We start from the raw sequence: 23,358 nt of genomic DNA on the forward strand, positions 1-23,358 counted from the left end.
TACGCACGTGTTTTTCTCGAGCGATACCGTCTTGTGTAGCGTGAAAAAACGAAAATCTGCCAGGCCTGCGCGAGACCAGCGGCAGAGTCGCAGCGAAGCTGGAAGGGCAGCCTTCGTAAAGCATTTTCTTCCACTTGTGGGGCCACTGCTGCAACCACAATCACATACTCTCTATGTCATAGAATATACGAAGTATTCATTATGCCCTTATTCGCCCTTCTTCAAAGAAGTGTGGTACCGGCAAGACAATTGTGAGGCATTCCACGCAGTTACTTAATGATATGGTTGACGTTGGAGAAGAATGGTCTGAGGCTTTTGGAGTAGTTTCAGCAATTAACGACATGCTCACCCTGCAATTCAAACTTAGTGATGCTTGGCTGTCGTTTTACGGTTATAAAGCGCCCCTTTGTGCATGTTCACGCGATTTCATAACCCACAGGCATAAGGTCTGTTTAAAACGAAGGTTCAAGTTTGAGCGTAGCTCATAGGTAGAACACGAGGCTTTAATAAATAAAATTGAGGCTCAAACCCTATTTAATTGTGCTTTTTTTCAATTGCATTTTTTTATTGTGTGAATACTGACACCGGTGGCAGTGGCAAACAACTACAGCTACCTTTTGTGATCTCATCACAGTTTTCACTGTAAGATGAACAGGTGGAGCATCAGTAGATGTACTACTTATATCACAAAATATGTATGAAAAAAGCACTTTATTAACTCATGTTTCATGCATGCTACTTCTCTACTTTAATTTGATAGTTGGAACTTCATCCAGTTATCTTCATTCAGCTCATTTTGCTGGACATTCCGAAGTGCAGTGAGCCGGGCAAGAGCTTTTCGGGCAACGTCTAAAGTGGGATTGAAGAGACATTTCAATAAAAGTTAGAGCAGTTGTCTATTGAAATTTTACAGCACCAATTCTGCACCTAAAAAGTTGTTTCACTCGCTCATTCACAGCCACGAATCCTTCAGCGACCATGGAAGTGACCAATAGTACATGGTTTTGCCAAGTCTTCATTAGTGGCCTTGTTTAATGTGGTGCTTTGGTCTGTTCCACATGAAGGAACGAACCGTTTTGAACTTCATGAGCAGACTGGTCAGCCTAAAAGGGGGTCAATGCAACTGCAGAAAATTTGCTGGCTAGTGTTGCTTGACAAAGCAGCTCCAGGCCATGATCAGCCAAACGGAGCCAAAAGTACGAAGAATAAACAAATCCATGTAATACCCATCGTTTTCACTCTCGCTGAAGTGCCATGCATTGTCACTCCCATAGACAATAGTATACGTAGGAAACTATATACTGTCGCAGTAGCTCAGGTGTGATTTTTCTCGAGCGAGCGGGAGCGCGGAAGGTGGTATTGCACGTACATGAGCCGGGCGCAGGCTGTGCATGCTAGGATAGACCCCCGACATTTTGACTAAAGTCAACAACTGAAGCCACGTGAAGGCGTTTGCACTCAGTTGCACTCATCTGACACACGGGTTGATGGTGTTGTGTGCATGGATCAAAGCAATGATAAGTTACCTTACTTTACCGCTCCAAGACATCGACACCAGTCATCTGACGAAGACCACTGTCAGAGACAACTGTGAGCTATAAAAGACGAGTTTCTAAGCCGCAAGAGTTCATGGCCGTCGTGCTGTGGATAGCGTGCTCAGACCTTTTTTCTGCGGATCGAGACGTTTCTTGTTCAAAACCCCTTGACGAAACTTATCTCTTTAGGATCTGATGGTGTACATTTCGGGCATCATTTTTGGGATGGAATTACATAACTGAAATCTTGGTGTGTCCTGGCATAAAAGGCTTTCGTGTTAAAAAGTCATATCTGACAAAAACTGTCAGTTATGGAAAGCTACTCACGGTTATGTGCAGCACAAATCCATCGGAACATTCTAGCATTTTAAAAGTATTGCACTGCAAACTATAATTGCTTTCCACGACATTTCAGACCGCTAATTGGTAATTTAGCCCACTCAGTCGGCCCTACTTTACCACAATAAGCCCTCCGGGAAATAATTAGGCATGTGGTGCGACACTGTAAATATAGAAAAAAGTTCCAGGGTCTCTGCTTCATATTATTGTGTGTCGTTTTTCGTGAACTCTTTTTGTAAGATATGTCTTTTTTGCCTTTTCCACATTATTCACGGAGGCAATGACTGTCGTCGAAACGATGGTGCTGCGAGATGTTCCACACTTGTGGTCGTGACCTATATCCATGTCATATGAACTTTGCCACAGTATGACATAAACTCTGCGAAGCACACATTTATATTTGTACGACTGACCAGTATTCCTTAGATTATACATGTTATTGTAATATGTTCAAGCCCAAGACGCTGTACTCTAGGCTACTTATAAAGTTGCTCAATAATCTAGACTTGAAACTACTGAGGTCACTTCCAAATCAATGCATATATTCTGACAGCCACATAAAAATAAAATTACTTCTAGTGCTAGAACTCGATATCTCACGAGTGTGCGTGCCATTATTTTGATTAAGCCATTGGGTATGATATTAGAGCCACCGCATGGTTTAATGGGTAGGTGATTGTTGGTAAACATATTTTGAGGGTAATTGCATGCTCCATGTAAAGCATTACATTAATTTCACATAAACGTCAATTATCGTCGTATTCAACTCGTATTATTCTTACTCTGCCATGTCTGTAGACCTACAGACGTGTTTTGCACAGGCGCAGTGGCCTTGACGCCATTTCTGTGGGGCCCCTATTCAAAAACTTCTTAATAACCACCCACTACATATATATTACACGTGCTTCCTTTTTCTTCCACACAATTCACGGGTGCAGTGAAAACATACAACACACACCTAAACCCGTAAACTAAAATTTAATGACATATTTTCTTGGAGCTATAAAGCACTCAAGGTAACTAAATGACCAAATAACTTTGCAAACACACAACAAATCTAACCCGACAGTTGCTTCAATGACAGCCAGAATCTTTTTGTGCGAATAAAGGAAACGCTGATGGCCACAACCATCACCAGTATATATATATATATATATATATATATATATATATATATATATATATATATATATATATATATATATATATATAGAGAGAGAGAGAGAGAGAGAGAGAGAGAAAGAGAGAGAGAGAGAGAAACAGGTGAAAAGCTTTCTTAATAAGCTTCCAGGCAGTGACTGTACCAGGTACGGCCATTCATAAAACGATGTTTTGTTTTCCAAAATTGCAAGTCGCATGAGTGATGCGTTTTATTAGGCCGACATGCGCAAGCGTGAAATAAGCTCCAAGAGTCCACTCTTGAGGCGTTCGAATTTTTTTCTAAGGTGCGCCTTACTGCTGTGTTGCCACGATTTGGTTATACCTAACGCAGCCTTCTTTTAATTTTTCGTTACATAACTGCAAATATGCAGGCCATATTTTGAAAGTGTAAGAGCGTGGCATGTTGCAACGCTAATGTGTTCTAATGTGTTCTAGTGTTAACATGCATATATTTGCATGTTAACACTAGAACCCTGAACGCTGTACGAGCTCCGCTATATAAGCGGCAGGGGTGCGTGACACGACGTTTTTTTCACTACTGTTCGCGAAAATGGGCCGTCTGGGTAATCTCAAAGGCTCAAGTGTAACTTACTGAAACACACTTAGCGCGGTGAAGAAATCCTGCTCGACAGTGCCCAAACCTGTTAGACCAAACCTGCAATAGAGAAAAAATGGAAATACTTTGATGCCTTTGGGTGAAATGTAGATGTGATGTGTACAAACATCTTGAATTTTTTGCGCATCGCATTTGCGGTGATTTATTTCTGACTTTATGTTAACTTGCCCGTTGAAAGAATTTTGGACACCTTTTCACCGCAAAATGCAGTTATCACATATTGAATACGCAGGCCGATTCAATATGTTAATTTTTCTTGGCGGAGCTGCTGTGAACACAACCCCCCCCCTCTCCATTTTAAAGCGGGCGTCTACAACGCACCCATCTCGTAGAACGTGGATGCACTGGAACCTCAGGAACGAGATGTTTCTGTAGTGCAACAGAAATGCATAAGAACAATTTATTTGTCGACACTGTTAAATTTCTTGGAAGTGGAACGGAAAGCACCCTGAAAGGCAGGATTTTAAAAACATACGGGGTGCTTTGCACAAAGCACGAACCTTTCCATCTTGCCGAAGTTTGACGTCAGACAAGTTTCTCATCACAGCATTGGTATTCACCTGTTCGAAGCATTCACGAATGCTGCGAAACACACAAAAGCTGTCACGCCATAAGGAGAGTGCTATCAAGCAAATAGTCCACCCCAGTAGAGCAGTCGTGAGAGTGCTTCGACCCAAAGGTCGCGGATTTGATCCAAGCCAGAGGTCCATCTATAGTGCGATGTCAGAACATGTTACAGGGCACAATATGGTCGAATTTTCCGGAGCCCTCCACTACAGTGACTCTCATGATCATATTGCGATTCAGAATGTGAAACATCACATAATATTATGAATATTATTGTTAATACTATTATTAGGCACTTTGTATGCTGTCTTAGGTTACTGCGTCACCGTTGGCTTCTATTTCTCTGATTAGATATGAGAGTTAGGCCACAGCCACACACTATCTCCGCCTGAGGTTCTGGATAATCGTTGTGATGTCCATGATGGTAGTGACAACGATTAAGGTGCTCAGCTGCTGACCCAGAGGTCATGGATTTTATCCAAGGTGAGGCGGTCACATTTTGATGGAGCGGAAATGATGAAAACCGTGTATGGGGGGATATAAGTGAACCTGAAAAAAGTTCCGGCAGGCTTCATTTCCGGAGTCGCTCGCATAGCTGCCTCTGATAATCATTATCGTGCTTTGGGGTTTCGCAACGTAAAATGGCCGTCATTACCAATAATATTGTGTGGACGTGCCGTTGTAGCGTTCCAGAAACATTATATTCTCGCCTTCGCAAAACTATATGCAGCTTTCGTGTGCTAATTCTTGGTGTTGGGTGCTCCCCGTGAGATAAATTATTGATGTGATCTGATTGAAATTTATAGTCTGAATTTTCTGTATTGAACATAAAAAAAAGCAGTTTTTTTGAAGCGGCGCATTAGCACTTTGATAGCATCTGCAGTAGTTCACTTGACGGCAATGTTCTAGGGTTAGTTCACTCTCAGTATTCACCTTGAATATAGACGCTTCACAGTATTGAAGTGATGCCTTTCTATAACGTTAAAATAATAGAAGAATGAGCAGATATAGCGTACATTCTTCTAACTTCTTTTTGTGCCAATTTAGACACGTTTCAAACATTAAAGTAGAGGTATTCAAATAACTAATAGCATTATTTACGACATAGTAATATAATTACTTGGACACAGGTACCTTATGAAAATTTTTATACTATAAAAACTAATATTTTAAAGCAAAATGGTCCTCTTTAAACATTACTACAGTCACTAATATCTGTTCTCTTCGATTAGCTTCATGCCTGGGACAGTATTGTCATATGCTACATGCCTCACTGTGATCATGTTTCTCGTCCTTCGACATTTATAATTTCGATTTTAAATGTGATGGAATACTAAAAGTCCTCACTTACATCCATGCCGTCGCTGATATAGCATTTGCGGAGTCGTTCATACCATCATGATGCACGACAGCAGCGCTCTTCAATGTACTGCAAAATGTTTTGTATGGGCCTAAGTCTGCAAACAAAAGCATCATTATAAGTTACGATTCTTTAATAACATTATGCTCACGCTTTTACCTCTCGCAATATCTTATACTGCGTGCTGCATTTCAGTTTGCATGCTTCCCATACTAAGCTTTCATTTAGGATGTCATGCTGTGGGCCATGAGTAATTACAGCCAAGGTGCAATGTATCAGTACTATACTGCAGTCGTGATTTCTAGTTACGGAGAAACGCTTGCGATTTTGTGAATTGCACTTACTGTGGCTGTTTTTTGTGGGAAAATGGTGCATCATTTTTTGTCATGCATGCTGCTGCCATGATGAAGGCGCAACGTTAGGTATGTATTGAAGTTTAGAAATAAATAAATGTTTGTAGTGTGTTTAATGTAACAAACGAGGGATGGATATTTATTTCAATAATTAGCGCACAGTCTTAGCAGTATATATTGCCACATTTAATCTAGAATGGCATTTTCATATCGCATATAGGTGTCTCTTCTGAGAAAATATTGGCGTCAGTTGTACAACACTACGATACCCAATGCTATAAAGCATGTAATGTCAACGAAGACCTAAATTATAGAAGTACTCAAGTTTCACTGTCTCCAAAATAGAGACTGTACAAGGCCTCACTACAAAATTCTTTAAAGCAGTCATTACTGCGTAGCTCTGGAAAATACCTATTAAGAAGCAAAGCTATGGGACGAAGAAAACAGTTAGACGCCCATGAGTGGAGCTTGCGACGTGTGGCTGACTGCTTACGGTGGAGACTCCTGGTATAGATCATGTCTGTAACCCTGGTATAGGCTCCTGGTATAGATCATGTCTGTAGACCTGTAACGTTGCACATAGTTTTTAGTCATCGCGGGGGTGTAGGACTCTGATTCCACCTGTAACTTTTTACTATTATACGCTTTGCTTCCTAATTATATAAATCACGTTTCTATTAAGCCCCGCATTTCTAAGGGCATCGCATAAAACATTGCTTCAACGGGACCTCCATCACTGGTTTCTGTGACCACATTTCAATTTGGTCAGGTGAGATTCGAAGATATTCAATACAATATGAATATATGCAACCTCACTCAACAATAAAATAGTAAAACGTGCCGAGCAATGTTTCCCTTGTGCTTCAGCTGGGAACTCGTTCACGGGTAAGCGTGCGCAGAAACGTGTAGTTCGCTCGGCCTCTACGGCGAAAGAACAGGCGTATATACATTTGCGATGGAGTTCACTTATTCCCTCCTTCTTTCTCTCGTCCATCACTACACTCGGCGACAACTTTTGTTGCTACGCTGTCCCCCTGACGATCGTGTAGCCAGGATATAATCACCAAGCTAGCCGCCTGACCTGGGTTTCGCCAGAAAGTACAGGCCCCTTCTACTGCATTTACGCATCGGCTGCTTCTGGCATGCAGCTGTAGTCAACGCCTTGCGAGAGTCTCGTCCTCTGCGTTGACTGCGTGTCGGCAAGCCGGAACTATGGAGCACCTGTTGTGGGTTTGCCCAGCGCTTCGCGTACAAAGAGCAGTCTTGCTCACCGCACTCCGTCACTATGGTCTGCCTACGGCTACATGGAGGGACCTCCTCTTATTGCATGGCACCACACCCTAGTCTTCAATGCGGTTCTTCACTTCCTTGGGAACACTGCACTGGACAAACAGCTATAGAAGCCGCCTGCCAGGCTCTCCGTCATGGACGCCATTTCTCCGACTCTTGTCTATACTTCATATCTTTTATACTCAGATCTCTCACCACAAGCTCTGAGCCGAGTTTCCAATTAGGGCGGCAGAAGTTGAGTCCTCTCTTTTCATCAATCTATTTTTCTCTTTCTCTCTCTCTTGGCATTAGAGTGAAAGTCACAGAGCGAAATCCCATGCATTCTACAGCTAGTAGAGATAAATAACTTCCGTATTCTCCACGGGAATTATAAATTTTCTGTCTTTTCTTTGTAGAACTATTTGAGACAGGACATAGCTCACACCAGAAGATATTCGTATATGTTCTGATTTATTCTTTTGAGGCTTGACGTTTTTGAACACCCGAGAAAATTCAGCCTTTTTACGTGTACCTTGAAGGCTAAGCGGCATCTGCATCTACATGAAATGCTGATGGTGCACCCCCGTCACCTTCCACAATGTTACCTGATCCGAGTCGAATTGGACTACTTCGTGTAGTGCTTAATCTGGAGATTCCTCGCCCCAGCAGCTTTTCCTTCAGTGCCAATAACAGTCGTCGCCAAGTATACACATCTCTCCTTGTAAACTTGACTTCATTTTTGTACTATATACTACATTCAATTCCACACGGCAATGAAAAAAAAGTCAGATCCCTGGTACAGAGTGAATCGATGATATACGAAGCACGAATGAGAAATTTTGATATGCCACTTTAATATCAGCACAACGTTGGGTCTGGTCTTCAATTTGGTTCTTCATATCCTTGGGGACACTGCACTAGACAACCAGCTATCGAAACCGCCCGCCAGGCTCTCATGCAGTCATAGACACCATGTCTTTTATTCTTCTCTCTCCTCAATATCTCTGATACTCGCATCCCTCCCCACAAACACTGAGCCATCCTTCCAACTAGAAAGCCAAAGACAGCTTCTGCAGCCCATCAACCTATTTTTCACTATCTTTCTTGGCATTAAATCGAAAGCCGCAGAGCAAAATCACTTGCATTCTACCGCCAGTAAATGTAGTTCTACAATAGAACCCCTGTTCTCCCCGCGAAACATAAATTTTCTATCTTTATTTTCGACTATACCTATTTGACGCAAAACACAGCTCACACCAGAAGATATTCATATATCTTTTGATTTATTTTATGAGGCGTGGCGTTTTTCAAACACCCGCGAAAATTTTGCCTTTTTACGTATACCTCAAACGCTACACAGCGCCTGCGTCTACTTGAAACGCTGATGGTGCGCCCCGTCACCTTATACAGCGTTATGAGACCCGTGTCAAATTGAACTACTTCGTGTAGTGCTACAAGTGCGGATGCTTCGCCACCGTAGCTTTTTCTTCAGTGCCATTAACAGTGGTCACCGATTATTCACATCTCTCCTTGTGACCTTGGCTTCATTTTTGCACTAATTACTACATTTAATTCGCCATGGCAATAAAATATTAGACTGGCTATGCTATGCTTTATCCTCATTCTCCCGCATTCCCATTCTATTCATTCACACATCCGCTACTCCAACTCTCGCTTCCTCTTCCGCCTTTTTATCATGCTATACCCTTAGTTGTGTTGAAAGTGGTTCTGTTATAAATGACTGTAGGCCGTTTGCATCACAAGCAGGTGGCCGACCACAGAGCATAGCTATGGCTTTATATTGGTTCCAAACAAGACAAATATTTATTGGAATAACACCTAGTAAGGAGAGTCTCCTTACTGCATGCAATATAGGGTGGCAGTAGCTTATGATCGCCCCAGGTGTTGAAACGTGTAAATTGCACAATGGGTAGGTGTTTAAACACCGAACCATTAGAGAGCGCTCAGACATGTTAACACCAGCTGCAAGAGCATTAACACAGTGAGTAATTGTGCACTTTCAAGTGTCACCTTGCGTATCCAAAGTGGGTCCTTTGCTGATTCTCAAAAAGAAGATTGTCAAAAAGAAGAATTAGGGCCTTATGTGAAGTTACAAGACACTCCAGTACGGTTGGAAACGATCAATGCTGGATACACAGTCGTCTGTTCTTTTACGGCACGGTTTAGGCATACAGATAGAATGGAAGAAAAGCTAGCACCTGAAAAGGGGATTCGAACGGGCCAAGTTATCTTAGTCACTTCCCACTCTTGAATACCAAGCTCAAACGTTCACCGAGTAATTGAGAGCGTAGATTCTTAGGCCAACACTTTGCAATAGCCGTCGTGCAAAATTCCCAGTGCCGAGTAAGCATTCTGAGCAAAATATCAGGCGCGCGCACTTGAATAGCGCAGCCCCGGCGGCAGATGGCACGCGCTGACCCTAAGGACTCTGTAGATCCCGTCACCGAGCACAGCAGACACTCTCCCCACCAATCACCTTCATAAAAGCCACAAGCCTGATCTAAGAAAACCCGTTCTCGTCTGATTTCTAAGGAGCGTCACTCATCGGTTGTATTTGAACAATGAACAGCTGCTAGTTGTTTTTTTATGCGATTTTGTGTCATACTCGCGGAGTGTCCATTCTGCAGCGTCCGCGATGATACCGCGCACGCTAACTGTCCCTCATTCTATTCTCCCTCGCAGTTGTGCTATCTCCTCCTCCTCTCTATCTACGCTGAAGGTGATTGCACACAACTCTCTCATCGGCCAGAGCATGATGTTTGAGGCCGTTGCAACGCCTGGCCTTCGAAGGTGCTCACGCTTCCTCCTTTCTCAATACATTCTCGCTCTAACATGCATTAGGGTGTGTCCTAGGTTGTGTTGACAAGTGAAACGAAACTCGATGTGCACCCACGGCAATCTTTTCGCGTCTCATCATGTTGGTCCTTACAGGAAGATTATGCATAATTTTGTAAGGTCTTCTAATGATCGCCGTTTATACTGTTCACTGTAACTTATATAGAAGGTAATAAGGGACAATTTTAATCAGGACCCCTTCTGTTAAGAGCTGCCATCATCCGTAAAAAAACGCAGCAAATTATTACACCACCAATTTAGTAGTTTTGATTTACTTACAAGTGTATATGTCCTTAGGCTCCTCTCCAGTTTCTTTTACGTACAGTGGCTTCCTAAAATCGGAATAAATCATGCTCTTAGGCCAAGTTCATTCATTCTGACATTTTATGCTGTGTAAAATACCAAAATAGTCAGTATTTTACACAAGCATGAACAACATTTACATATTTACGATTTATGAAAGATAAAAACGTTTTATGCGAACATATACAAATCACAGGAAAAAGTGAAAGAACGCAAAAAACAACTCCTTCCTTTTGCGCGTTTCGGTGCGTCCAGCGTCCTTCCGTCACGAAAAGAGGGAGGCACAGTGTTGTCTGGATAATGCAAGGGCGTGAAATGCGGCATTTTCAGGTCGCGGGTTCAAATCCCGGCTGCGGCGGCTGCATTTCCGATGGAGGCGGAAATGTTGTAGGCCCGTGTACTCAGATTTGGGTGCACGTTAAAGAACCCCAGGTGGTCGAAATTTCCGGAGCCCTCCACTAAGGCGTCTCTCATAATCGTATGGTGGTTTTGGGACGTTAAACCCCACATATCAATCAATCAATCAAATGCGGCATTTTGCATTTCGCGCCGGTTGCCGTCTGGCCATGCCGACAGACTCTGATTGCACCTGGCGTCAGACAATAAAGTGCTCGCGTTTTGTGAACGTAACATCGCTGTGCCCAGCGTGCGCCCGCGTCAACGCTACATTGGAGTACATTGGGCCCTATATGATGCGCTCCCGGCCGTTTTGCTAGCTCCTCATATACCAAATTTGGTGTTAAGTGATGTCAATGGATGACGAAATATATGACTGGCACAAACATGATAATCCTGATACGCGTGTCATGTAACAACATGACTACATGCCACACTCTAAGCGCGCTCGCGGCCATTTCACTAGCTTCACATATGCTAAATTTGGTATCACGTGACGTGAACAAATGAAGAAGACAAACAACACATCTAAAAATGATAATCCTGACACGGAAGTCATGTACGGCATCATTTACATCCACCTCGTAACAACGAGCTGATTTTAAGCTGACATATCAAAATTTCTCATTCGTTCGTCGCATATCATCGATTTCAACTGTACATGGGATCTGCCAATTTTTTTTAGATGTAAAGAATCGAATGAGTGAGCTCAATCCCCTGCATGGTGATATGCAACATCTTGCATATGAAGAGCACCTGATACATCGCTATAGGCTTATATCTCTATCCTAAATTTCATTGCTGCCATGTCGGCACTGACATTTTCAATTCTATAAATGTACCATACCCACTCCTCAATAATGGCTCAGAGCAACCAAACCCTTGGGGAGGTTTCCAAACCATTCGTTGTATTCGGCCTCTCAACAGACGATGCGATGCGCAGTGTTCAGCTAGAGTCATTGGAAAAAACAAGACTGGCAGACTCTTCGCAAGCAAATGTTTTTTTTTTGTGCCTGTGTTAGCTGATCACACAACCACTTTAGACGCATTCTGGTTAGAAATGCATGGAGTGCATCGTGCACCGCACACACATATAAAGCAGGGGCTAGTTGTTCCAAAGGAAATAGTATAGAACAGTCGACGTAACAAACGTCACGACTAACAAGTGCAGCAGCGTCGGCAGTGGAAATCATCATCATCATCATCATCATCAACCTTACTACGTCCACTGCAGGACAAAGGCCTCTCCCATGTTCCGCCAGTTAACCCGGTCCTGTGGAAATATCAAACCACAAAGAAAAAGGTCTGCAACAACATCAGAATGCATGCGCTTTCAGCCGGGCTTCAATGAGCCGAGCAAATCCACTTTTTGCCAACGGTCCCCTAGGGTGGCGCCACCCGTACAGCTCAGAGCAATAGCGCATCAGACGGATAGGGCTAGAAAGCCTGAATGAGTCTCCAGCCAGCGACATTACGGTGCGGTCTAACTTCTATGAGTCCCATTATTTTTGTGAAACCATGGCAGCCGGGAGGCGTTTTGGGGACACACGATTGCTCACAGTATTCAGAGTAAAAAAAATGCGATTAGGCTGAGGAAGCCGCTGCTAGCAGTGTGAATGAAAACTTAATACTTTTTTTGTAATGTCGAACTTAGTTTGAGCGTATATTAGCTGTTGATGCCAGCGCAAGAATGATAGCCAAAAAGTAGCCAAGTAGTCATCGCCATTTTCTCGTCGCCACAGCCTTTTAAAGGTAGCCAGTGTGGCGTAAAGTAGCTATATCTGGTAACCGTGGTGGCCTGCCAAAAGTGAGCGACACGCACCTACAACGCAATATTTGAACGTTGCTGCTTTGAACTGCAATTATGTTACACTGAACCTTCTGCTTCGGCCGCTACAGAAATTCAAACGAGTCCAAATACTTAGAGAAATAGCCTTGCTCGTACTACCACACAGATGACAATTATACGTAAAATTGTACATGAACTTATTTCCTTCATGATGAACCAGTGTAAAAAACTTAAAATAGACCACCATTTCTATTGAGTAACAAGAAAAAAAGCGGGAAAATAAATGCATCATTATTGACTTTGCAATAAACTATTAGAGATAACTTGCTGCTTTTTAGGGGTGAAGCTCCTTCAGGCGTCACCCGATTGTCCTCCGTAGTGAACACCTGTATCGGGTATATGCCACAGGGGAGTTTAGTTCTTGAAATGTTCGCTAGAGGGTGGTACTTGTAATAAATCAATATATGATTAGATGATAAAATCTGCGTTGTGATAGAATTGCAATTAGAGGCCAGGGGTGCAGCCTCTCCGGCAATCACCGCCGGTAACCCACTCCCTCACCAGAGAAGGATTGGCCACCCTGGTGCAGTATCTGGCCACTACGTCCCACATGCATACGTCAATTAACTCACGGTCCTCAGTCCCCAGCAGCTGTGAAGCAACTGACCCTGGCGGCGGCCAGATCTGCAGCGCAGCAGAGGGTGCTAAGAATCTCTGGATTCAGACAGGCCGCCATTGGAACCTGAACTTGGCAACGTTCAACGCTAGAACTTTATCTAGTGAGGGAAGTCTAGCTGTACTATTCGAAGAACTAGAGGGTGTTGAATGGGATATAATAGGCCTCAGTGAGGTTAGGTGGACAAATGAGGCATATACAGTGCTACAGATTGGGCACGTCCTATGCTTTCGGGGTTTGGCTGACAGAAGGTAACTGGGAGTAGGGCTCTTAATTCACAGAAACATGGCTGGCAACATAGAGGAATACTATAGCATTAATGAAAGGGTGGTAAGTATCGTAATTAAACTAAGTAAGAGATACAAGTTGAAGGTAATACAGGCTTACGTGCCTACATCCAGCTATGATGACGCTTCCGTTGAAGGCTTCTATGAAGACGTGGAATCGGCAATGAGTAAGTCAAAAACGCAGTAGACTATACTGATGGGAGACTTAATGCAAAGGTAGGAAAGAAGCAGGCTGGAGACCAGGCAGTAGGAGATTGTGGTATTGGTACTAGAAACGCCAGAGCAGAGCTACTAGTAGAATTTGCAGAACGTAATAATTTGCGGATTTGGAATACCTTCTACCCAAAATGAGGAAACCGCAAATGAACATGAAGGAGCTCTAATGGCGAAAAGAAAAACGAAATATACTTTATAATGAGTGCACACCCAGGCATCGTGCAAGATGTGGAAGCGCTTGGCAAGGTACGATGCAGTGACCATAAAATGGTATGGTCCCGAATTCGCCTAGACTTGAGGAAGGAACGACAGAAACTGATACACAAGAAGCCAATCAATAAGCTAGAACTGAGAGGGAAAGTACAGAAATTCAGAGTCTCACTTCAGAACAGGTACTCGGCTCTTAGTGAGGAAACCAAGCTTAGCGTCGATACAGTGATTGAGAATCTGACGAGTATCATTACGGAATGTGCACTGGAAGTTGGAGTTATGGTACTTGGGCAAGACACTGCCAAGCTGTCCCAGGAAACAAAAAACAATAAGAGGCGTCAAAGCATGAAGTCCTCAAGTAAAACCGACAAAATAGAGTTGGTAGAGCTTTCGAAGTTGATTAATAAGCGTAAGGAATCCGGTGTAAGAAGGTATAACTTGGAGAGAATCGAACACGTTCTGAAGAATGAAGGAAGCGTCCAAGCAGTGAAGAGGAAACTTGAGATAGGCGAAAATCGGATGTATGCGCTAAGGGACAAAGAAGGCAAAATAACTACCTATATGGATAGAATAGTTAAAATAGCGGAGGAGTTCTACAGAGACCTGTACAGTAGCTGGGACCAATCTGACCTTAATACTATAAAAACTAGCAGTGACCCAGATGGCACCCCACCAGTATTGATAGAAGAAATCAAAAAAGCTTTGGAGAGCATGCAAAGAGGCAGAGCTGCTGGTGTGGATCAGGTAACATGAGATCTGCTGAAAGATGGAGGACAGATTGTGTCAGAAATACTACCACCCTGTTTACTAGGTGTCTTCTGACGGGAAGAGTACCAGAGTCTTGGAAGAATGCTAACATCATCTTAATACATAAGAAAGCAGTTGACAAGGACTTGAAGAAGCACAGGCCAATCAGCTTGCTCTCTGTAGTATATAATCTATTTACAAAGGTAATTGCTAAGAGAGTAAAGAAAACATTAGAATTCAATCAATCAAAGGAACAAGCAGAATTTCGTACAGGCTAATCAACAATCGACCACATTCATACAATCAATCAGGTAATAGAGAAATGCTCAGAATATAGCCAACCACTATACAAAGCCTTCATAGATTACGAGAAGGCGTTTGATTCAGTAGAAATATCAGCCGTCATGCAGACACTGCAGAATCAGGGCGTTCATAAAGTATATATAAACATCCTGGAAGAAATCTACAGGGGATCAACTGCTACCATAGTGCTTCACAAAGAAAGCAAAAGAATATCAATCAAGAAGGGTATAAGGCAGGGGGACACAATCTCCCCAATGCTATTTACCGCATGCTTGCAGGAGGTTACCGAAGCCTCGAATGGAAACAGTTAGGGATAAGAGTTAATGGAGGATTCCTTAGTAACCTGCGCCTAATGAGAATTGAGAATACCTTAGTCAGGCTGATGATGATGATAAGATGGGATATGGTGGTGACTGGAGTGTTTACTAAATGGACGGACATACAGACAGGTAGACGGACAGACCTATGGTCGGACTGATCAACCCACGGTTGGACGGGCGGCCGTATGCCCACACGGACAGATGGATGATTCGCACCACTCATTATCATTCAGTCCGTACATATGCTAGAATTTTTTGGTGCTCTACCACTTGCATATACCTTTTCAATATCAGTGACTAACGAGAATTTGTGGAACCATAGTACTTACCGTGTAAATAAATAGGTAATAGTGTTATTTTCGTCTTGCTGAGTAGCAACATGGCTCTTTAACTTCTCAAGAGTAAAGTTCGCCTCCAGTGACCCTGGATTATTTTCAACACCAATGCTATCATCCTGAAACCATGATGGAGAGCATTAGACAATATTTCTGCACCACATTAACCACACATTTTTCTCAAAACAGATGTATGCCGATATGCAGAAAAAGATAACAACAAGAACCCTAAATCGTTTGTCACTCGCATTTTTTTTAATTGTGTATGGTTGTTAGTTGCAACATCATCACATTTGGATTCACGTTCAAGAACATCAGGTGGTCGAAATTTCCGGAGCCCTCTACTACAACGTCTGTCTCTCGAAACCATGAGGTTGTTTTCGGATGTTAAACCCACCCATCAATTAATAAATCAATCATTTGCAACATCACTTCAAGATAGAGTGAAATTTGGTTAAGCTCAACTAAGCTTATCTAATGAACGTGACTTTTCGCTGAGGGCTTTGGGCTCACAAAAATTGTGAGCACTTGTTTGTGGTCATTCGCCTATGTTTCACTCTTCTAAACTCTCGCAACCTTTTCGTTGTAGGTCAACAGCCTTACGGCTCGATAGAGATTACCCTCTATTGAGTGTCTCTTAGGCATAAAAACACTGTCCAGAGTACTAAAACTGGATACTGGTGCAAGCGTGCACGAGAAAAAACAAGCGAAAAAACTACAATCATTTCTGATGTACTCATGAGATGACCCTAATAATGTAGCCTGAATATAAGGCAACAATAAGGTTTTGAGCACTGCAACCAAACAACGTTTTGCCCAACCGTTCCCGATAAAGTAGAAACGGCAGGTAGGCACCGGGTGCTGGGATGTACCATTTAACACAAGAATCGATTGCTCATTTGCTGAAAACGTTTTGTATTCCTTTTACATTCAGTGCTACCAACACAGGCTAAATCAAGGGGCGTGAGAACACGAGCCTTCGTGAGCGCAAGAGAAATACCACGAATGATGTGTAGTCGATTTTAGAAAGCAATACCCAAAAATGTGGTTGATGGGCATCCTTCTACGACAGCGAGATTGTATTCACCCAAAATGAGGCATTATGTGAGTTGGTTTAAGTATTTAAGCCAGTCGTAAACATGGAACCATTCGACCTTGCAATATATCATTTATCTTTCGCTTCTAGTTTGTATAGAAGAGCCGCACTATGTAGCTACGATGAATCCCTAGCACTAAATGGTCTTCACCTGAAACTTCTGTTGCTTTGCTAGCTGAACGATTTCTCTAGTTCCGCTTCGACAAGGTACCGCGTTGTATTTTTTTCACACTTTCAGAAACCATGTCCTGTGTGAAACAGACATTTCTTAATGAGGGGATTCCATAACGTTTTTAAATTTACACCTACCTGCTGAACACTTACTACTTCGATTTTGATCATTACTGACAGAGAGTGGAAAAAGGCCTCAACCTGAAAAGAAAATGTAAGATATATACAAAATTCTACACATTAAATCATAGTTCCGACTGCAGCACATAATAAATAAAAATTAAGGCAGCGCTAGCTCAATTTATATGCAGCAGAGCAACTCTATCGATTCAACTCACAGAGTTGTGACTTTTTTGACCTACGTGTACAAGGAAGCTTATAACCATAAATTACTTTAAACCAGGAAGGTTGTGGCACACTCTACTGGCCAGCATGTCTGCGAAGGTCTACAATGTTTTCTTTTGTTCTCTTAGAAAATGTGGTCATAAGGATAAACAGTACAATTACCGAAATTTCACCTAATGGATTTTAAAAATTTCAGCTTAAGTTGTGAATTCTGCATAGAACAAGTGTATTAAAATGTTTTATTGCACTTGCAATTATATCGACACTCTTTGAGTGATTTTCCTATCACTATCACGTTTTGCGTCCAGCCTAAATTGATAACATATTTGCAGGCATCTTATGTTTTACCTGTGGTAAACGCAAACGAGGGTGCGAAGAATGCAGCTGAATCATAGTTGAAAAATTACCGCGATAGCAATTTGTACCGATGGTTAGCCAGCGAAAGCTGAAGTTTTCGGCCCTGGTGTTTAGCAATGGGTTCCACTGGACGCTGCACAAAATCATTTCACAAAGGATGGTTACTTGTCCGTAACGAATATTTGGTGCTTAAAGAATTTCAGGAGTTCAAAACGTCCGGTGCTTTTTAATACGTATTTCCCAGTTATAATACTGCTTTAGGATAAGAAGACCAACAGTTAATACTACTGGCTTCTCTGATACTTGCGTGAAGCCCTCGTTGGCCAACTAAAAATACTAAGTATGATGCAGATTTCCAGCGGACTCACTTCACTTCTTTATGGTGTTCTCCACCTTGAATATTCACCAAAGCTCTACAAAAACTGCATGGAACTAGTGCATTTTAGAAGCTTTCAAGCAGAAAAGTATGAATGTTTTAATGAACCTATTTGAAACTAATATCAAAGTGTCGTCAATAACACTCTACGTTGGATATATTTGCATCGGCCTTCCCCACTTTATATAACAGTTCGTCACACAGTTCATTTTAACATACTATCCATGTATCGTTGTGTGCCCCGCCGCGGTGGTCTAGTGGCTAAGGTACTCGGCTGCTGACCCGCAGGTCGCGGGTTCGATTCCCGGATGCGGCGGCTGCATTTCCGATGGAGGCGGAAATGTTGTAGGCCCGTGTGCTCAGATTTGGGTGCACGGTAAAGAACCCCAGGTGGTCAAAATTTCCGGAGCCCTCCACTACGGCGTCTCTCATAATCATATGGTGGTTTTGGGACGTTAAACCCCACAAATCAATCATCAATCAATGTATCGTTGTGACGTTTAAAGGTGTTTGTGCATATCACGCAATCCTGGCGCAAAGAAGTTCGAGCTTCATAACGACCTTGATATCTTGCTCATTTTTTCAGTGTCATGCTCGACCGAATACCTGTTAAGATGGCGTCATGGCACCCCAGTTGGACCTCGCGGTGGTTCACAGCAATACATCAGTCACCAGAGTTCAGACTTTATTGATGCAAAAATGAACATAATACGTTTCTACGTATTGCCTTGTTTCGTGCCCATGATTTGTAACGAGAAAGAAAACTGTTTTTCTCACCTGTTCGAAAAGTTTCTTGAACTCCTCAAGCGTTGGTTCGTTTTCATCTTCAGTGACTTCGTTTTGCGATGAGGCTGTTGACTTTAGCGTAGAATCATAAAGTACTTTTGCGATTACACTTACACCTTGACCAACTTCCGGCAGGGGCCACTCATAATCTGAATCTACAAAGGATATCACATCATGAAACACCTATGAACAGTGTTGCTGACCGTCATGTCCTTAACGTCAATGCTATGATTTCAAAATGTGTGTTCATATTGCCACGTTCCATTTCTCAAGTTTTCTTATCACCCCGAAACACTACACAATTCTCAGCACAAAACTCGCGTGCAGTTTTCCAGAAGCTTACGGACTTTAGTAGATCAATTCGATAAGATCACGCCCACTCTGCGAACTGTACAGATTATTCTGGAACCTACGCCACCGCCAGCGAAAATGCTAGAACATTCTATGGCAAGAGTATAAATGCCGATGCACTTCGCCGCTTGTCAGTAGTTGATCGACGGCCGACGCTCCGTTCGCCGCTATCAGTCCGAGACTGCTATCTGTGCAAGACTGCTACTGTAATTGGACTTCCCTTTTACCGGGCACAGATTCGTCCAAATAAACAGTTAAATTGCAATTCAAAGTTTTCTGTCTTCAGCCACGTCACGACCCCATGACAGTATTGAAAAGCTTAACTTGTATTTTTTAGTGACTGCAGACCAAAGAGTCTGGAGAATACTGTAGACTGAACAATGTGCCCTTGATGAAGCGTACGGAACTGCCTCTTTTAAGAGTTTATCTGTATTGAGTATCTGAAATATGTTGTAAAACAAATGCCGAATGTCGTTATCAAATTGATTATTTTCGGGTGTTCTTTTCTGCATTGTGTAAGCAAATGAAGTGAGCTCTGATTTGGTAGCAAAAGTTGAGGCAAACAATATATTCAGAAGGCAGATCGAGAGCCCTACTACTACATTATTTTGTGTGTCTGTTTTACGACGGAATCCCTAAACGTGCATGTTTCACATTTCGATGAGGTACAGAAAGTTCCATATGCCAGAGGTTAGCCTAAAAGGCCAGTAAATAAACAAATATTTCATATATGTGATGAGTCGATTGTTGTGCATTTGTGCATTGTGAACATTCGGCCAAACAAAATCTGAATAAGCCATGTGATAAGGAAGTTACAGGGTAGAGAATAACACACTTAGTCTAGCACCACTTTTTCGCTTCGCCTTTCTACTCTTTTCGACATCCAAGAATTAAAGTTGTAACTATCTGTCGTGAGCACACGCACTTTGGTATCAGTGCTAGACTAGAGTGAATACGTCATCGTCAAGCAGGCAAAAACAACGTAAGGCCTTCTTAACGGGTCACTCGTGTCAGAGTGACGCTCGGTTGACCCTAGCGGCGGGGTGAAGAAGCGCTGTAGATGGTGGCCTAAGTCACAGCACCGCAGGATCAAGGTGTCACTACTTCGTTTCGCAGATGTCTGAAAAAAGTCACAGCTTTTCCGCAAAGGCGAAGCATGAACGCGATAGCTCCAAATTGGAAGGTCACGTGCAGATTAACCAGCAGATCAGAACGTGCCCCTTGTTTCTCACGCACAAAGTACGCACGAAACATACCTATATGTACAAATTAACATGAATAAGCGTCTCAGTAGTTACTTCGCCGTGTCTGATAAGTGCTTCTTTCTTACAAACGAAGGCTATGCAACAATTGCAGTGACCTTTGTGTGCCCGGTAACTACAACATAATCGTTCCGACTGAACTCATAGCCTAGCTAAGACATACCATTCTCCCTACTGCAAGATAAGGGCGCGCTATCGAGCGTACGCCTCCTTATTCTCTACGCGGTATAAAGTACATGCGTGAGAAATGAGAGCCGCTGCGGGCTCACTACACCATCATCCTGATAATGCTGAAAACACAATATTTCTCCCTCCCCCCTACCCGAGATTCACGCGAACATCGGTAAGTGGTAGATATGAATAGCTTGCCGCTTGAACATTGAAGGAGTTGCCTCTTGGTGGCTCAGTGGTTAACCCCTCGCATTCACCACGTGAAGGCCCCACGTTTCCTTCCGCGTGCCAATCTTTTTTTTCTAGGATTATTTTTTTACGTTTTCTTATATATATATATATATATATATATATATATATATATATATATATATATATATATATATATACATAATTTACGGTGCATGACATCAACGCTGACGTCGACACCGATTCCGGTGGTGAAATCATCCAGCCGAGAGGGCCGATAATTAATATTTGTTATCGCAATAAAATAAAGTGAATGTAAGCTAAAGTTGCCCAGAGGGGCGATTTTCTCACTATACATGCGAAGGTGACAGGACATGAGCTGCAGATGGACGCAATAAATGTTTTTGATGAAAAAGTTTTCACAATACGCAAAGCTGTGGTATTTACTCAATTTTATCTCTTCTTGTTTCAGATACGTAATATTCAGTGTCTTTTTATGAGCATTGAAAGGAGCGTTTGTCGTGGCGTAGCGAGTTCTTTAGGCATTAGTATACGGATTCTTCTTCGCTTGCGCCAAGGATGCGTGCTCGCTTCCTTCTTTGTTGACCACTTCATTGACTTCCGCTGATGTAATATACTAGAAAGCACAATTCCCAAGCACAAAATGAACATTCTCTCATGCAATCTTTCCCCGAAAATTTTCCCGTATATGTCACTACGTTGCACGGGAATAAACATAGACAGGAACAGGCATATTTCTGCATTTTCTTAGAATAGTACACTCAAAATAAAATGTTCACCCGATGAGAATATTTGAGTGGACCAACCGCTCGGCAAGTGAGGTGAACTATGAGGACTAATGGTTGCCTGGTAAGGTGGAAATGTGAGGCTTAAATGTTAGTCCTTTGAGCTGGTCTGTTTACACTGTTAGGCTCGGTGCCGTTAGTCTCTAAAAGAAGTAATGCTTGTGCCTGCTCTATTAGTCATCTCGCCACGGTGTTCTAGTGGCTAAAGTATTGAGCTGCTGACCCTCAAGTTGCGGTTTCAAATCCCGGCTGCGGTGGCTGCATTTCTGGTGCAGTCGGAAATATCGTAGGCCCGTGTGCTCATATTAGGGTGCACGTTAAAAAACCCCAGGAGGACAAAGTTTCCGGAGCCCTCCACTACGGCGTCTCTCATAATCATATGGAGGTTGTGGGATGTTAAACCCTAAAAATAAAATCAAATCAGCTGGTGAAGCTGACTGGTTGGGACTCGTTTTTCTGTGCCGCTTCAGTCGTCGCCCTTACGACCGGCTGAAATGTGTAAGAATGTACAGCGAAGTCGAGTAGTTGCTGTTAGTATGGCGAACTGTGAAATTCGGACCAATTTCAACAGATAAACACATCATTGACTGCCGGCGAGCGCAGTCAGCTGTCCTCACCTTATAACTGACACTGACGTCATGGAGCTTCGACCAATCACCACGGCTGCCAGACTCATGAGGGTGGCCGCGGCGCCTGTTGCTCGTTTTCAGAAAAATAGTTATTTGCATAGGTTTACCCAAATTTTCGACTCGATTTTCGAGTTCACCGCACAAAATCGCGCATCATGAGACCATATTTCATTTTTTCAAGTGTTTTAGTGTCCCTTTAAATCTGTGAAGCGCACTACAGTGGTCATGTGGAAGGGTGTGGTTGTGATCTGATTTGTCAGAGGTTCTACCAATCCCCGCTGGGCGCACACAATTTCTCGATCTACTTGGTCAGATAATCTTCGTTTATTACCCTTACAGATAATTTGCTTTCACCTTACTTAGAGTTATGCATGCATCTTACGTGTTTCCTACGAAAGCTTTAACTTGAACCAGGGCCATGGACGTCTAGTTTCAGACGACTGCAACTTTAGCAAATTCCTGGACTGTATATCTCTTAAGCAGACACAAGAGCTTTTCTCGATGCTTGTGTCAATATATTCGCAGATATGTCTCTACGCGATATCTTTGAAACAGACACAAGACCTTTTGTCGCCGCATGTGGTTATATATTTCGAGTTATCTGTCTCTGCACTATGCTATCTCCTTTGTTCCTGCCTACAAAATAAAAAAAGAGCTAATACATCTCACAATTTCTTACACCTGACACAGTGCAACCAACCAAGGATTTCGTCGTGTGCATTTGCAAGTACGTATTCAAGAGGCTTACATTGTGACCCATGTGACCATGGCCAGTACAGAACGTCATGGTGGTCTGCGTGCGTAGGTGCAATGTATGCAACGCAGAAAAGTAAAACAGCTGGATTCATATCAGGATATATTCGACACTTATGCAACCGTGTCCGTCAGGTTGTAGCGATTTCTCGCGGAAGTCTGTGTGCAAGTTCTTTTTATATATAATTCTACGATTAAACAGCCTTGTTACTCGTAACGGCTTGACATGAGAATATTGATATTGTGACTCCTTCGTTAATAAAAAAATATTGAAATATGCAATAAAATGCATCACTTGTTATGCTATGTCTCTGTCTTAACCAATTCCATGTTACCGCATCGTTACATGAGATGCAGTCATTGTTGTAGTGAAATTCCATTTTACTGATGTAGTTCTGTGGCGTCGTACAGATTGGTGCACATCGCTT

The 23,358-nt window shown here is 42.6% G+C and overlaps 1 protein-coding gene across 1 annotated transcript; it reads right to left on the reverse strand.

Annotated features, from left to right (window-relative positions):
* Nucleotides 1–692: 692 nt before the first annotated feature.
* On the reverse strand, nt 693–23,093 carry LOC119165776 (uncharacterized). The gene is made up of 8 exons (XM_075871555.1): nt 22,926–23,093; nt 18,761–18,924; nt 17,044–17,106; nt 15,633–15,757; nt 10,336–10,388; nt 5,570–5,675; nt 3,628–3,690; nt 693–849 (listed from the first exon to the last, which is right to left on the reverse strand). Exons 1-8 carry the CDS (start codon nt 23,023–23,025, stop codon nt 792–794), a joined length of 732 nt encoding a protein of 243 aa, XP_075727670.1. The 5' UTR covers nt 23,026–23,093; the 3' UTR covers nt 693–791.
* Between the last annotated feature and the right edge of the window lie 265 nt (nt 23,094–23,358).

The sequence above is a fragment of the Rhipicephalus microplus genome, chromosome 8 (assembly GCF_043290135.1).
Source record: "Rhipicephalus microplus isolate Deutch F79 chromosome 8, USDA_Rmic, whole genome shotgun sequence".
NCBI classification, from domain to species: Eukaryota; Metazoa; Arthropoda; class Arachnida; order Ixodida; family Ixodidae; genus Rhipicephalus; species Rhipicephalus microplus.